This window comes from Labeo rohita, chromosome 10, assembly GCF_022985175.1.
Source record: "Labeo rohita strain BAU-BD-2019 chromosome 10, IGBB_LRoh.1.0, whole genome shotgun sequence".
Taxonomy (NCBI): domain Eukaryota; kingdom Metazoa; phylum Chordata; class Actinopteri; order Cypriniformes; family Cyprinidae; genus Labeo; species Labeo rohita.
In genome coordinates, this window is record NC_066878.1 from 9,066,627 (window position 1) to 9,080,100 (window position 13,474).

At 35.7% G+C, this 13,474-nt stretch overlaps 1 protein-coding gene across 8 annotated transcripts in view; it reads left to right on the plus strand.

Annotated features, from left to right (window-relative positions):
• auts2a (activator of transcription and developmental regulator AUTS2 a) overlaps positions 1-13,474 on the plus strand; it is a 466,844-nt gene that overhangs the window by 312,439 nt on the left and 140,931 nt on the right. For all 8 annotated transcript variants that reach the window (XM_051120205.1, XM_051120207.1, XM_051120209.1 and 5 more), the window contains one exon: positions 12,612-12,641. In XM_051120205.1, the coding sequence (XP_050976162.1) occupies positions 12,612-12,641 (30 nt within the window). The remainder of the gene's footprint in view (positions 1-12,611; positions 12,642-13,474) is intronic.

Sequence of the window (13,474 nt, forward strand, 5' to 3'; positions counted from 1 at the left end):
ATGTAATGTAAAGAATGTAAAAGTAACCTTGGATGTTTAAAATAGTCATGACCTAGGACAACTGACGTTCAAAACAGATTTCATGAACAATTCACGTAGACATTTATAATCATGTTTCATGATTAACTCCCATTGAATGTACTTTTTGTCCTTGACAGTCCCGTTTTCTTTTCTGTAAACTGAAATATATTTTTATATATACACGCAAACTACTGTTTGAAAATTACATATTAAATATTAATTTCAACGTCGATAACAAGAAATATTATACAAAATCATCATATTAGAATGCTTTCTGAAGATTCACGTGACATTAAAAAGACTGGAGTAACGCTGCTGAAAATTCACAAGAATGAATTACATTTTAAAATATGAAGAGTTAATTTGCAAAAACAGATTTTCAAAAATCATGTTTTTTTAGTTGTGCATTCCAGTTAATCTCAATCAAACTGCAGTTGGGATATTTTGAATAAGTAAAAATAACAACAACAAAAATGCAGCTAACTAACACAATAAAACACCTTAAAAACATGATAACATAATAAAAAACATGATTTGAAAAACTGAGTTTTTCTGTTTGCAAATGAACTTTTCATATTTTCAAAAAGAAAACATTTTCAATGTCACAGTATTGCTGTTTTTACTGTATTTTTGATCAAATAAATTATTTGGTGTGCATAAGAGAGCAGTGAAAAATCTTACTGATCACAGACTTCTGAAAATACAGTACCTTGCAAAAGTATTCATACCCATTCATTTTTTCACGTTATGTTGCAGCCTTATGTTAAACTGCATTAAAAGACTTTTTTCCCACATCAATCTACACTCCGTACACCATCATGACAAACCACAAAACAGATTTGTGACAGCTTTGCAAATTTATTAAAAATAAAATACTGAAATGAGTACATTGCATAAGTATTCATACCTTATATTATATATATATATATATATATATATATATATATATATTTCTGGAACACTTGAAATGTAGCTCAGGAGCATTCGTATCGTTTGTAGATGTTACTACACTTCGAGTGCTGAATGAGTATGATTTGGCAAGCTTTAATTTAACACATCCATACATTTAGTTATCTTTTTACATTTCAGACTTTTCCTTGTTCCGAGGGATTTCAGTGTCAATGTAGTAAGGTCACATCACTGTTCTTTTTCTGGAACTTAGATTATAGCGCTGATTTGCACATATGATTTCATCTTCCCACTCTTTTTTTTTTTCTTTCACAAACACACGCACTGCGTTTACCCTTCCCTCCTACTCTCACTTGTGGCTGGCAGGCTGGGTGACAATGCCACCCTTGGTTGATCAGCTAAGCGCGTTGCCCTGTGGCACCATCTGTCTGTGCCAAGCTCCACCTCGGGGCGCCATCTCACATCTGTCAGCCCGAGCAGCTTAGCTGACAAGTTATTTTAAAGGTAGACGTACCCTCAAGATACGCAGACACATTTACATACATGCATAGAGGCATAACACAAACAGCACACACACATATCTTGTACCTGCTAACCCTTTCCTGTTGCTGGCACGGCATCACACAGAGAGTGTGTGTGGCTGATGTACGTCTAAGAATGGCTCTCGATACTTGAAATTCAGCTTCTTATCTTCTCTTTTTATTATGCACCAGCATTTCTCGTCACTCCTTGCATGGCTCTGAATCATTGAGTGTTTTTCACACAGGTGCTATTTTAAAAATATTAAAAAAGCAATACTGTGGTCTTTGAAGACAGCATCATAATTGTCATGAAACCTTGTAGGTGATGATTTGAAGCACTTTTTAAAAGCAGAATCTCTGCCTCACAAAAAAAAAAAAAAAAAAAAAACATTTAAGAAATGTTAGACTATTTTTTTTTTGCCTTTTAGAGCACATTTTGTGTTACAAGCCACCTATGATGTCTTAAAGTGTTGCTTTTAGTTGGCAGCTCGCTAGGTTTTAGAACAGAGCTTTAGTATTTGCGTTCTCCTCAGTCCATTAGCTCTTATTCAGTGCTCGTGGTCTGGAGAAGGTGTCATATCGGGGAGGAAATTGCCTGCAGATGTTGGCGAGCTGCTTGAGGAATAGGGTGGGACGGTACGATCAGGTTGGAGGTTATTAGGCCAGGCAGCAGATGACTGCTTTCTGACAGAGCTGACCTGGGACAGGCCTCATTCTACTGGTTATGGAGACGTTTTCCCATATCCAGGCCTTCCTGGCTGTCACGCTTCCCTCCTCATTTGTTCTTCCGCTCCTTCATCCTGCCGTACTTTAGGATGACAGCTGGACGTCACGCAGATGCTGTGTGAATTAGTCCCTGAATGTCATCAGGTCTGGATCCCGGTGCTCTTAATGGCCTAACCCAGTCAAAGGTGTCGAGATACATTTCCTTCTCCTCGCTGCTGCGGCTGACAGGAGCGCTGCTGTTTTTTCTGCTAAGTGAGGTTAGATTTCACTTGGGTTTAATGTTAAAGGCTTGTGGAGATGCAGAGACAGGGTCGAGATGATTAGCAGTCGTGCAATTTATGTCACACACCCTGGTCTGCCATTTATGCACTGTCAGGTTTAGCTTTAGACATTTGAGCTTAAAATTACATAAGCACTGAATACATAAATAGTGTAGTGCAGCACTGGCTTCTCTAATGTTGTGTTAGCTCGATTAATGTTTTAATGGCTGTCGTCTGGGTTGTGTTTTTGTGTGGATCTTTGATTTATCTTTGATGTCTGCTTGCAGTCAGTTTGATCAGGGGTTCTTAGAGTTAAGTTTCATTTTCTAGGAGTGCGAACTCCAACCATTTCACCGTTTGTATCACTCCGCTTGGAGTATTTCTCACAGTGAGTGTCATGGCGGAAGCCCAAATTTACTCTAATTTTATAAATAATAGTTTTTGTGTCATGGAATGTAGTTTTAAGAGTTTTTTTAGGTTTGAAAATTTGCTTCAGATTTGTTTCAGCAGCCGTTAAGTGCTCATAAATCCACAGAGAGCAGCCTTACCTCGGCCAGTTCTTCTGGAATTTGTTGCTGACTCTAATGTCTCTATAGTAGTTAAGCATGAGATATAATTTGTTTTGTGTAAATCTAACAGGCAGTTTTTGGTCTCATTAATCTATTATTTGTTCTACACTGTAAAAAATAAAAAACACAATTTAAGTCAGCTTAAAATAATTTGTTACCCTGCTGCCTTAAAATTTTAAGTTCAGTCAACTAAAATAAGTTTATTCAACTTGAAATGTTAAGTTGTACTAAGTAAAAACTTAGATATTTGTGTTTGCTAAACTTAACAGATGGGTAAGAAACCCAGCTGCCTTAAAATTTTAAGTTGATTCAACTCAAATATCTAAGCTGTCACTTAGTATAATTTAACATTTCAAGTTGAATAAACTTTTTTTGAGTTGACTGAACTTAAAATTTTAAGGCAGCCAGGTTACAAATTATTTTAAGTTGACTCAACAAATTGTTTTTTACAGTGTAGGGCAGATAATTTTGGTTGAGGGAAAACTCTTATCATGCTATATTTTTAACTTTAATGCTGTATATCGAAGCAATGCCTTTGTAATGCCTAGCAACTTTTATAGTTGTAATTATATTTCTAAAAATGCCTGCATTTAATTATATCTATATTTAATTTTTATAATTACATTTATAGTTAAACTGTTGAACCATCCCTTACACTTTAACCCACCCTTAAACCAAACCTGTCCCTAACCTTACCCTTATCCCACATCAATAGCAGCAAAAGAGTTTTGCAATATAAAATGAACACAGTAAGTACATTGTACTTATTTTTTGATGTAAGTACATAGCGGTTAAGGCCACCTAATATAAAGTGTGACCGCATTTAGTATTGGGAAACAGTGTGTGTTTGTGCTAGTGATTTTAGTTACATTGTTCTGCCAATAGATGGTCGCCATCTATTGGACTGTTGTTATGAGTGAGTCATAACAGGGTTGAAACAGGGTTGTAAACCAGGAAATTATTTTTACTTGAAAAAAATGCATTGAGCAGTGCTGTCGTCGGAAATCACCCTAAACAGATGAAAGGATAATACGACAAAGATAGCACTTTCCTCAGCGGACATTCAAACTAATGTTTAATTGTGAATATGAAATTGAGCTGAAGAATGAATGCTGTATCAGATGCAGGTAATCACACTCGCTCAAGTCCACCTCTCTCATAATCATCCACATAAAACAATGAGCATTTAATACAGCAATACAATAATTCAAATTAGTAATAGAGGCTTGGATTCAGCTGATAAACTGTCAAGCTTAGATTTGAATCCGTGGCGTAATGAAGTAGTTCTGCACAAAAGAGCATTTTTAAAGACACTCGTTGTTGTCTCTTTTTTATTTACACACTTGTGTCGTCGAACTGTGATGATACGTCCTACTTTATTTTAACTGAGGAAATAATCATACGTTTTATTAAAACTGGATGTGAACCTATGTTTACTTGTACACAATGCAGGAAGCACTGAGTAAAAGTTAATCATGTCACATGCAAAAATTGTTCTGTTAAATATCCCAGCATTCCTAGGACAGGCCATTTGCTGTATTTAAGCTTGTAATTTCACATTTAAATAGGTTTTGTGACCACATATTGAATATAAGTTTGCATTAAGAATAATGCTGAAGAGAAAAATCCTTTCCTTCCTATTGGTTTTACCTCAAAAACGTGATAAAATAGCAGTTATGAATGTTTTGTATTCAGTTTTCGAAGACTCCCAGTATCTACGCAGTATCTTGAGAGCCACACATAAGTACCTGTTACAATGTCACCTTGGTAGTCGTAGGTCTTCAATAGCGGCTCAGTGTGGCATAACTCGCTCTGTATGGTAGCTTTGGAGAAGCAGTGGTTTGGATCTCACATCACAAAGCTTCCGGTAAAATTTCTTGCCTCTCTGCAGCCCAATACTCAAAGCCTCACTCTCAGCAGACAGCACAAGGCACGCCGCCATTTTCTCCTCAGAGCGTCTGACTCTTAGCTCAGCGCTGGCTGGGCCTGTTTTCCTTCCTCTCTCTGTTCATCTTTCCTCTTCTATCCATCTCGACACACGCACACACACACTCCTCCTTTCCGCAGAGCAGAGAGTGGGAGCTCCAGGCCTTGATTTGCCAACACATTTCCAATGATTAAAACGTAATTAGCGCTAGCGAGCGCCTCCTCCCTGGCTAATTTCACTGCACGCTGTGACAGGCAGGCGGCCGGCGGCGGCGCGGCCCCAGTGGCAGATGGAGAAGCAGGCAGCAGGAGGGGAAAAACCATTTTGCCGCGCCATGGTTTGCATCAGAAAACCATCAGGACGCGCAGCTTTTTCTGTGGGAGGTAGGAGGAGAGGGAGAGAGAGAATGAGGGGGGACGAGGGAGGTGGGGCACGTAGCTCTCCGTGGCAGCGCATCAAATTGGCACTGTCAGAGCTGACCCTGGCAATGGTTGCCATTCTTCAAGCTGTCCCCCACCGCCACCCACCATAGCCCGCAGGCAGAGCGAGAGAGAGCGACAGGCAGAGAGTGAAAATAGCATAGGGAAGAGGAGGAGGAGGGATGGAGGGAGAAAAAGAGAACGTACCAACCTATCGTCAACCTTCCGGACCCCCGCTGCCTCTGTAATCAAGCTCAGATCAGTCTCAATTAATTTCAGCGTTCGTTGACAGTGCCAATTACAACACAATGGCAAATAGACCATGAAATGGAACGTCGAACACTTTGCGTCCTAACTTGACATTTGACTGCGGTTTTACATCAATGACTGCTAAATAAGAACAGATCTCTTTATGCGCTATTTTCGAGGCGTATTTTCGGAGTGTTTGCTGTGTTTGGCTCGTGGCGGTGCTGGATTTAAACCACACATTTTTCATTGTGTTGGCCCTTCACCAGAGTGTGTCATGCAGGTTTGATGTGGGCTCCGAGGTTTTCGTTTTTGAGAAGTCTGGTTATGCTCGGAGCCTCGGACAATGGCAGAAACGCAGTTAAACGAGCTCAGAATTCAATTGCTTTCGTTTCTTTATTGTTTGCCATCGTTAGCCGCGCTTACCAGGCCTATGGGACTTGACTTCAAATAGGAAAGAAATGAAGTGTATTTCGCTTGAAGATATTTTCATGTAAATGCTCTGTTTGGTTGTTAAAAAACCAGCCAGTCAGAGACGTCAAAGACGTCATTTCAGTCAAGACTCTCAAGAACCCATGAAATTGTTTAAAGAGTGCTGTGTTGACATTTCATGTTATAACAAGAGGTTGGCGAAGTATCAGAGGGCTTTTCCCATTTCATATAGCCTTTTCCTTCTCAAACCAATTGATATTTTGGAAAGGAAAGAAAGAGTTAGTTTTAATATGAGCAAAGATGCATAATGATCCATGATTCCATAGTATTTTTCTAAAATATGTCAAATAAGTTTTGATTTCATGTGGTTTTTCAGGACCGCAGGCTGCATGAACTCGACTGGTCTCATTCGGAGGCCTAATCAGCTCCTTGCTCGCCCTCCTTCGCTGTATCTGAGGAGTGTGTGTCTAACTAAAGCAGATGGCTCTACTGTTCCACTGAGGCCATTGGCTGTTTTAATAAGCTTAACATGCTATATTGATTTGCAGCCAAGATCAATTGGCGAAGTGTTTGGCTTGAAATTAACACCACACCAGAAAAAAAGCAAGAAAATGCTGAGATGGATTCCCAAGTTAATCCATCCAATATGACTGTAATACCAAGTGTTTTAGAGGAATTAAATATGTTGGACTGACCATCATTATGCCAATCTCTTCATATTTACTCTTGTCAGCATCCTTAACTGTTTTCTTTGAACTTCAATCTGTTCAAATGAATGGGTGCTTCTTCAGTCAACAATATATTATGTTATATTATATTATATTATATTATATTATATTATATTATATTATATATAGTTGACTAGCAGTTATAATATAAAAGTAATATTTTATTACATTATAATAATATTGAATATTTTTAAATATAGTATTTTATATAGTAAATATAATATTCATTTCATATTATAATTGTTTTAGTAAACAATATATATAGCTTTATTGTATTAATAAAATCAAATATAATATTAATGTAAATATAATGAAGCTAAATATTGTTGACTGATACAATTATAAATGTATTATCTTATATTTTTATTATATTTTATGTATATATATATATAGTATATTATATTTTATATAGTATAATATAGCCTAATATTAATTTTATATTATAGTAGATTTAGTTAACAATGTATCTTTATCATATTAATAAAATATAATGAAACTACTGATATAATTATAGATGTATTACTATTAATTACATATTATATTATATTATATTATATTATGAAGCTGTATATAGTTGACTAGCAGTTATAATATAAAGTAATTATTATGTAATAATTTCTATTTACATGTGTGTATATAATATTATATTTTGTGTAGTGTAATGTATTAATTTTATAGTATAATTGCTTCAGTAAACAATGTATATCATTTTATTTTATTAATAAAATATAATGAAGCTAAACATTATATTACATTACATTATATGAATAAAGCTATATATAGTTGACTAGCAGTTATAATATAAAAGTAATATTTTATTATGTAATTTTATATATGTAATCATTTAATATAGTATAATATATTAATGTTATATTATAATTGCTTCAGTAAACAATGTATATACCTTTATTATATTAATAAAATATAATATACTAGTAATGTAAATATAATGAAGCTAAATTATATTATATTATTATATTGTTTTATATGATATTATTATTAGACTAGCAGTTTTAATAACATTGTAGCAGTTAATAATAATAATAGTATTAATGTAATATTATTAAGCTAAATATTGTTAACAGATACAATTATTATATTATATTAAAAACTATATAATGTTAATATAATATTAATATAAATATAATGAAGCTAAATATTGTTGACGAATACAATTATATTGTATTATATTATATTGTATTATATTATATTATATTATATTATATATTACTAAAAACTGTATTATATAAATATAATATACTTTTAATGTGTACTTTTGTATAGTCATCATATTTTATGTTTGACTTTTTTCCACCTTTCTATTTCCCTTTAATAGGGAATAGAACAGGAAATGAGAAAGCCAGGGATTGAAATGACTTGAACCTGTGTCTTCCACATGAGCCTATTAAGCATATACACTAAATACAATGCTGGAACTCAGACGTTCTAATGTGCTTTGAATCATGATATGCAACAGATCTTACCTTTTTTGTTTATCTGTGAAAAGTGCAGCTTCTCCTGTTAAGGACAAACAAGCTGGCTGCCCTTACCTGTCAAATCTCATCTTAGCTTTTCCGTTACTTGTACTTTTCCCACTGTAAAGGTATTTCCGTCTGGACCCACCCCTCCTTTCTCAATTTCTTCTCTCAGCACCAGTATGGGAAATTTGCATACCTCTATTCTTGGAAAGAAAGAGCGGGAGAGAGAGAAAGAATAATGACAGCAATTTCTTCCCTTTCTCCACTTGCTGGCTTGCGAGAGAGTGTCGTTTAGCGGCACCTGTGTTAGCGACAGGCACGCGGATGAGAAGCGAAAGAGAGCAGTTGATTAAATCATCAAGTCGCAGCGCAGAAAGTCAATTCTGCTCACCGTCTACAATGATATCCTTTTATCCTGACGTAATGAGCTATGGCACTTTTGCATTGGGTAATGCGATGAGTTCTATTAGTGTGTTCCATTTGCTTCACAAGCAAGGGCGAGTCATTTCGTTCCCCTCATATCTCCGCAATCAAAGCGCTAGGCTGGGCGCGGGGAGCACTGACACGCCAATGGAGATGCCGACGGTGTTTTTATGGATCACAACACACTGGAAAAAATACATTTTGCTCATTATTTTAACTCTTCACCAACCCTGGCTGGGCTAAATGAAGGGGAGCCCCAGGCCTTTAGGAAAACTTCACTGTTAAATGGAGCATTGTGGCCGAGGACGGGAACAGAGCTTGGGTTATATTCAGAAACCTCTAATAACATGATGCTGGTTTCATTTCATCGTATTTTTACTGTAATGCTAGCATGCTGGCACACACAAGAGCAGTAGGTTATTAACATCTGGTATGTGTGTGTTTATTGGTTATGTATAATACATGAGCCCCGTATGTCTCAAATCCCGTTGGACTGGGGCTGTAAATTGGATGCTGCTTACCAGGCCCTGTATCAGGTCAGACGGGAGAGACTTGTGCCAGAACCCCCCACCCCCCGCCTCTCTTGCTCATCCCGTCCTCTCGATTTCTGTCCCTAGCACCCAGTCCTTGCAGGAATATGACTTCCAGAACTGTCAGTCATTCAGGACTGGCATAGGGTTAGGCTCCAATGAGTGTAATTGGCCTCAAAGACCTTAGGCCCCGCCCCCTTGCAGGCCTTCATTAGGGAGTCCAAGCTCAAACCCTGAACGCATCTCTCCCAGCCAAGTCATCTGTGTGCTTCTTCCTAATTAGCAGATAAAGAATTAAGTGGACCTTGAAATTGAAATTGGTCAGAAAGGCTTATATTCAGCTTTTTAATATGCTGTGTTTACTAAATTTATTTGCCAATTATTCACTGGCTTATTTTGCATGGAGACACCAATGCCCTCTGTTGTTTTGTCTTGCTTTTTTTTGTTTGTTTTCCTTCAGAGTAACATCTGTAATATTACATCTTGATTTTCTTAAATGTACATTGGAAAATTAGGTTCATGTTTTTATGGCCATGTACACACTTCAGAGTTTTGGGAGTAACAACTGTGGGGTTTTTTATTTCTGAAAACAAATGACTCCTGTGCGCTAGCTCTTTTTAATGAATCAAAAACATACAGTGTGACCAGTGTAACCCAATTCTGAGAACAAATGACTCTTATGTACTGGTTCTTTTTTGTGATTCCAATTCACTTCCAGTGTAGTTTGATTCATGAACAAATCTGTCATATCAGTCATAGCAGGTCGTTTTAGTGAGTCAAAAACAGTGTGACCAATGTAGCCCAATAATCTGACAATGAATGAACTGGTTCTTTTTAATGAATCAAAAACATGTATGTTTGTAGCCTAATCAGAAACATGCGATGTGTCCAATGTAGCCCAATGCTGACAATGTACGACTCTTATGAACTAGTTTTTTTTAGTGAATCAAAAACATACAGAGCATCCAGTGTAGTCTGATTCATGAACAAATGACTCTTATGAGCTGGTTATTTTTAGTGAATCCAGTTTATACTGTAAAACACCTCCAGTGTAGTCATATTAATGAACAAATCTCCTATATGAGCCAGTTTTTTTTTTAGTAAGTCGAAAACATACAGTCTGACCAGTGTAGCCCAACTCTGAGAACAAATGGCTCTTATGAACTAGTTCTTTTTAGTGAATCAAATTCTGAAATTGAGTTCTTTTTTTTGTTCTTTTTAGTAAACTCGTTTATGCTCTAGAGCACCTCCAGTGTAGTCTGTTTCATGAACAAATCAATTATATGAGCCGGTTCTTTTTAGTGAGTCAAAAACATACAGTGTGACCAGTGTAGTCCAATTCTGACAATGAATGACTCTTATGAACCGGTTCTTCTTAGTGTATCGAAAACATCCAGTGCTACAAGAGTAGCTTGATTCTGAAATTGAATGACTATTATAAACAGGTTCTTTTTAAGTAAATCCAATTTATCCAATATTTAAGTGAATCTAAAAACATACAGTGTGACCAATGTAGCCCAATTCTGACAACCAATGACTCTTATGAAATGGTTATTTCTGGTGAATCAGAAACATGCAGTGTGCTACCAAACTAGCTTGATTCCGGCAATTAATGACTCTGATGAACTGGTTCTTTTTGGTAAATCCAGTTTATATTGTAGAGCTCCTCCAGTGTAGTGTGATTGATTGGTAAATCTCTCATATGAGCCCGTTCTTTTAAGTGAGTCAAAAAAGTATAGTGTGACCAGTGTAGCCCAGTTCTGACAATTAGTGACTGGTGAACTGGTTCTTTTTAGTGAATCAAAAATATGCAGTTCTTTCAGAGTAGATGATTCTAAAAACTGAATGACTCTTATGAACTGGTTCTTTTTTGGTGAATCCAATTTATATTGTAGAGTGTTGTCTGTTTCATGAACAAAATCACTTATTTGAGCGGTTCTTTTTAGTGAGTCTAAAACATACAGTGTGACCCATGTAGCCCAGTTCTGACAGCCATTGACTCTTATGAACTAATTCTTTTTAATGGATTTAAAAACATGCAGAGCATCCAGTGTACTCTGATTCATGAACCAATGACTCATGAGCCGGTTCTTTTTAGTGAGTCAAAAACAGTGTGACCAATGTATTCCGATTCTGACAACCAATGACTCTTATGAGCTTGTTTTTTTTTTTAGTGAATCAGAAACATTCAATGCCACTAGAGTAGCTGGATTCTGAAATTGAATGGCTCTTATGAACTGGTTCTTTTTAGTGAATCAAAAACACAGAACATCCAGTGTAGTCTGATTCATGAACAAATGACTCTTATGAGTCAGTTCTTTTCAGTGGATCCAACAGATACAACATGACCAGTGTAGCCTGATTCTAAAAAACAAATAAATCTTATGAACTAGTTCTTTTTATCGAATCAAAAACAGAGTTTTACCAGTGTAGCATGATTTTAAAACGAACAGCTTTTATGAACTGATCCTTTTTCATTGAATAAAAATCATACAGTGTGATCAGTGTAGCCTGATTCATGAACAGATGACTATTATGAGTCGGTCCTTTTTTAGTGGATCCAACAGATACAACATGACCAGTGTAGCCTGATTCTCGAAATGAATCTTATGAACTACTTCTTTTTATTGAATCAGAAACATAGAGTTTTACCAGCGTAGCACGAATTTAAAAACAAACAGCTTTTATGAACTGATTCTTTTTTGCTGATTTAAAACACAGTGTGAACAGTGTAGTTTGATTCATGAACAAATGACTCTTATGAGTTTTTTTTAATGAACCTAAACACGACCAATGTAGGTGAAATATCAAACAAATGTAGTCTGAAACTGCTCAACATTAGCAGAAAAGTTTGAAATACAGCACACTCGCATGAATCAGAATCGAATCTGGAGCTTGTGAATTGGAATCTAACTGAATCAGGAAATCGCCATCTATACCGAATCCTAACAAAAACTAAATCCGTTTAGTGTTAGCTAGGCTATTTTTGCCCAGTGTAATCAATTTACTGCATTTCAGGATTGATTTCAGGAGCACAGTGCAATTGTTATTTCTATAAACAATCAAACTCTGTGTACAAAAGAAGATTAAGCAGCGGAGTGACAGCTGTGTTTAGCTGCAGTGTGTCTGTGGCCTATGAGACGTGAAGATAGTTGGACTCGTACTCTAGCTGGTATCGGGGAGAAAAAAGCCTGCTGGTGGTAATAGGCAGATGTAATGAGGCCTGGCCACTGAGTGAGATAAGAACAGCCTTTTCCTGCTTAGACTTTTATTACTCCGCTGATGAGCTGTGCAGTGCGAGACTGCTGAAATCAGATTTTCACTTCATAATAGCTTTATATTTAAACGCAAAAGTGTTTCAGCTCCATCACCTCCAGCAGATTCTGCACTGCTCTAATGTGTCCTTTTTCTTTGTCTTACAGTGTGACAGCGAAAGTGATCAAGAAGACAAGGTAAGTCTACGTCATGTTATTTTGATTATTACAGAGCTCACAAGACCAGCACTGTATCGAAATCTCTGTATTTTTCATATTTACATTCACATTCTACAAAACCCTATTCTGACAGCGATTATATCACTGGTTTGTTTTTAGTAGCCGTTGCTGTTTTTTAGGTGACAGATCACTGTCTGCTCTCCATTGTTTGCATCGTATCGCTGAAAACATGTATAAATCATTTGTTGCATTGCCTCTGGTCACTTCTGATTGAAATTTATTTTTATGCTATTCTTTGGTTACACATGCAACACAGAAATTACATAATTGTACATTTACTTTAATATATATAATTTTTTTTATGCTATTGTTTGGTTACACTTGCACTACAGAAATTGCATAATTGTACATTTACTTTAAAAAAAATATGTATATATATATTTATATATATTTAAATCTCTCACTGACAGAGAATTTTTTAAAAAAAAATCTGCATTTAAAAAACATGTTCTAAAAAAACATGTATATATATAATTTTTTTTATGCTATTGTTTGGTTACACTTGCACTGCAGAAATTGCATAATTGTGTATATATATATATACTTATTTATTTATTTAAATCTCTCACTAATAGAATTTTCAAAAAATCTGCATTTTAAAAACATGTCGTGAAAAAAAACATTTTTTTTTAATGCTACATTTACTTTAAAATATATATATATATATATATATATATGTGTGTGTGTGTGTGTGTGTGTGTATATATATATATATATATATATATATATAGTTATTTATTTATTTGTTTATTTAAATCTCTCACTGACTGATAGAAATTTTTAAAATTGAA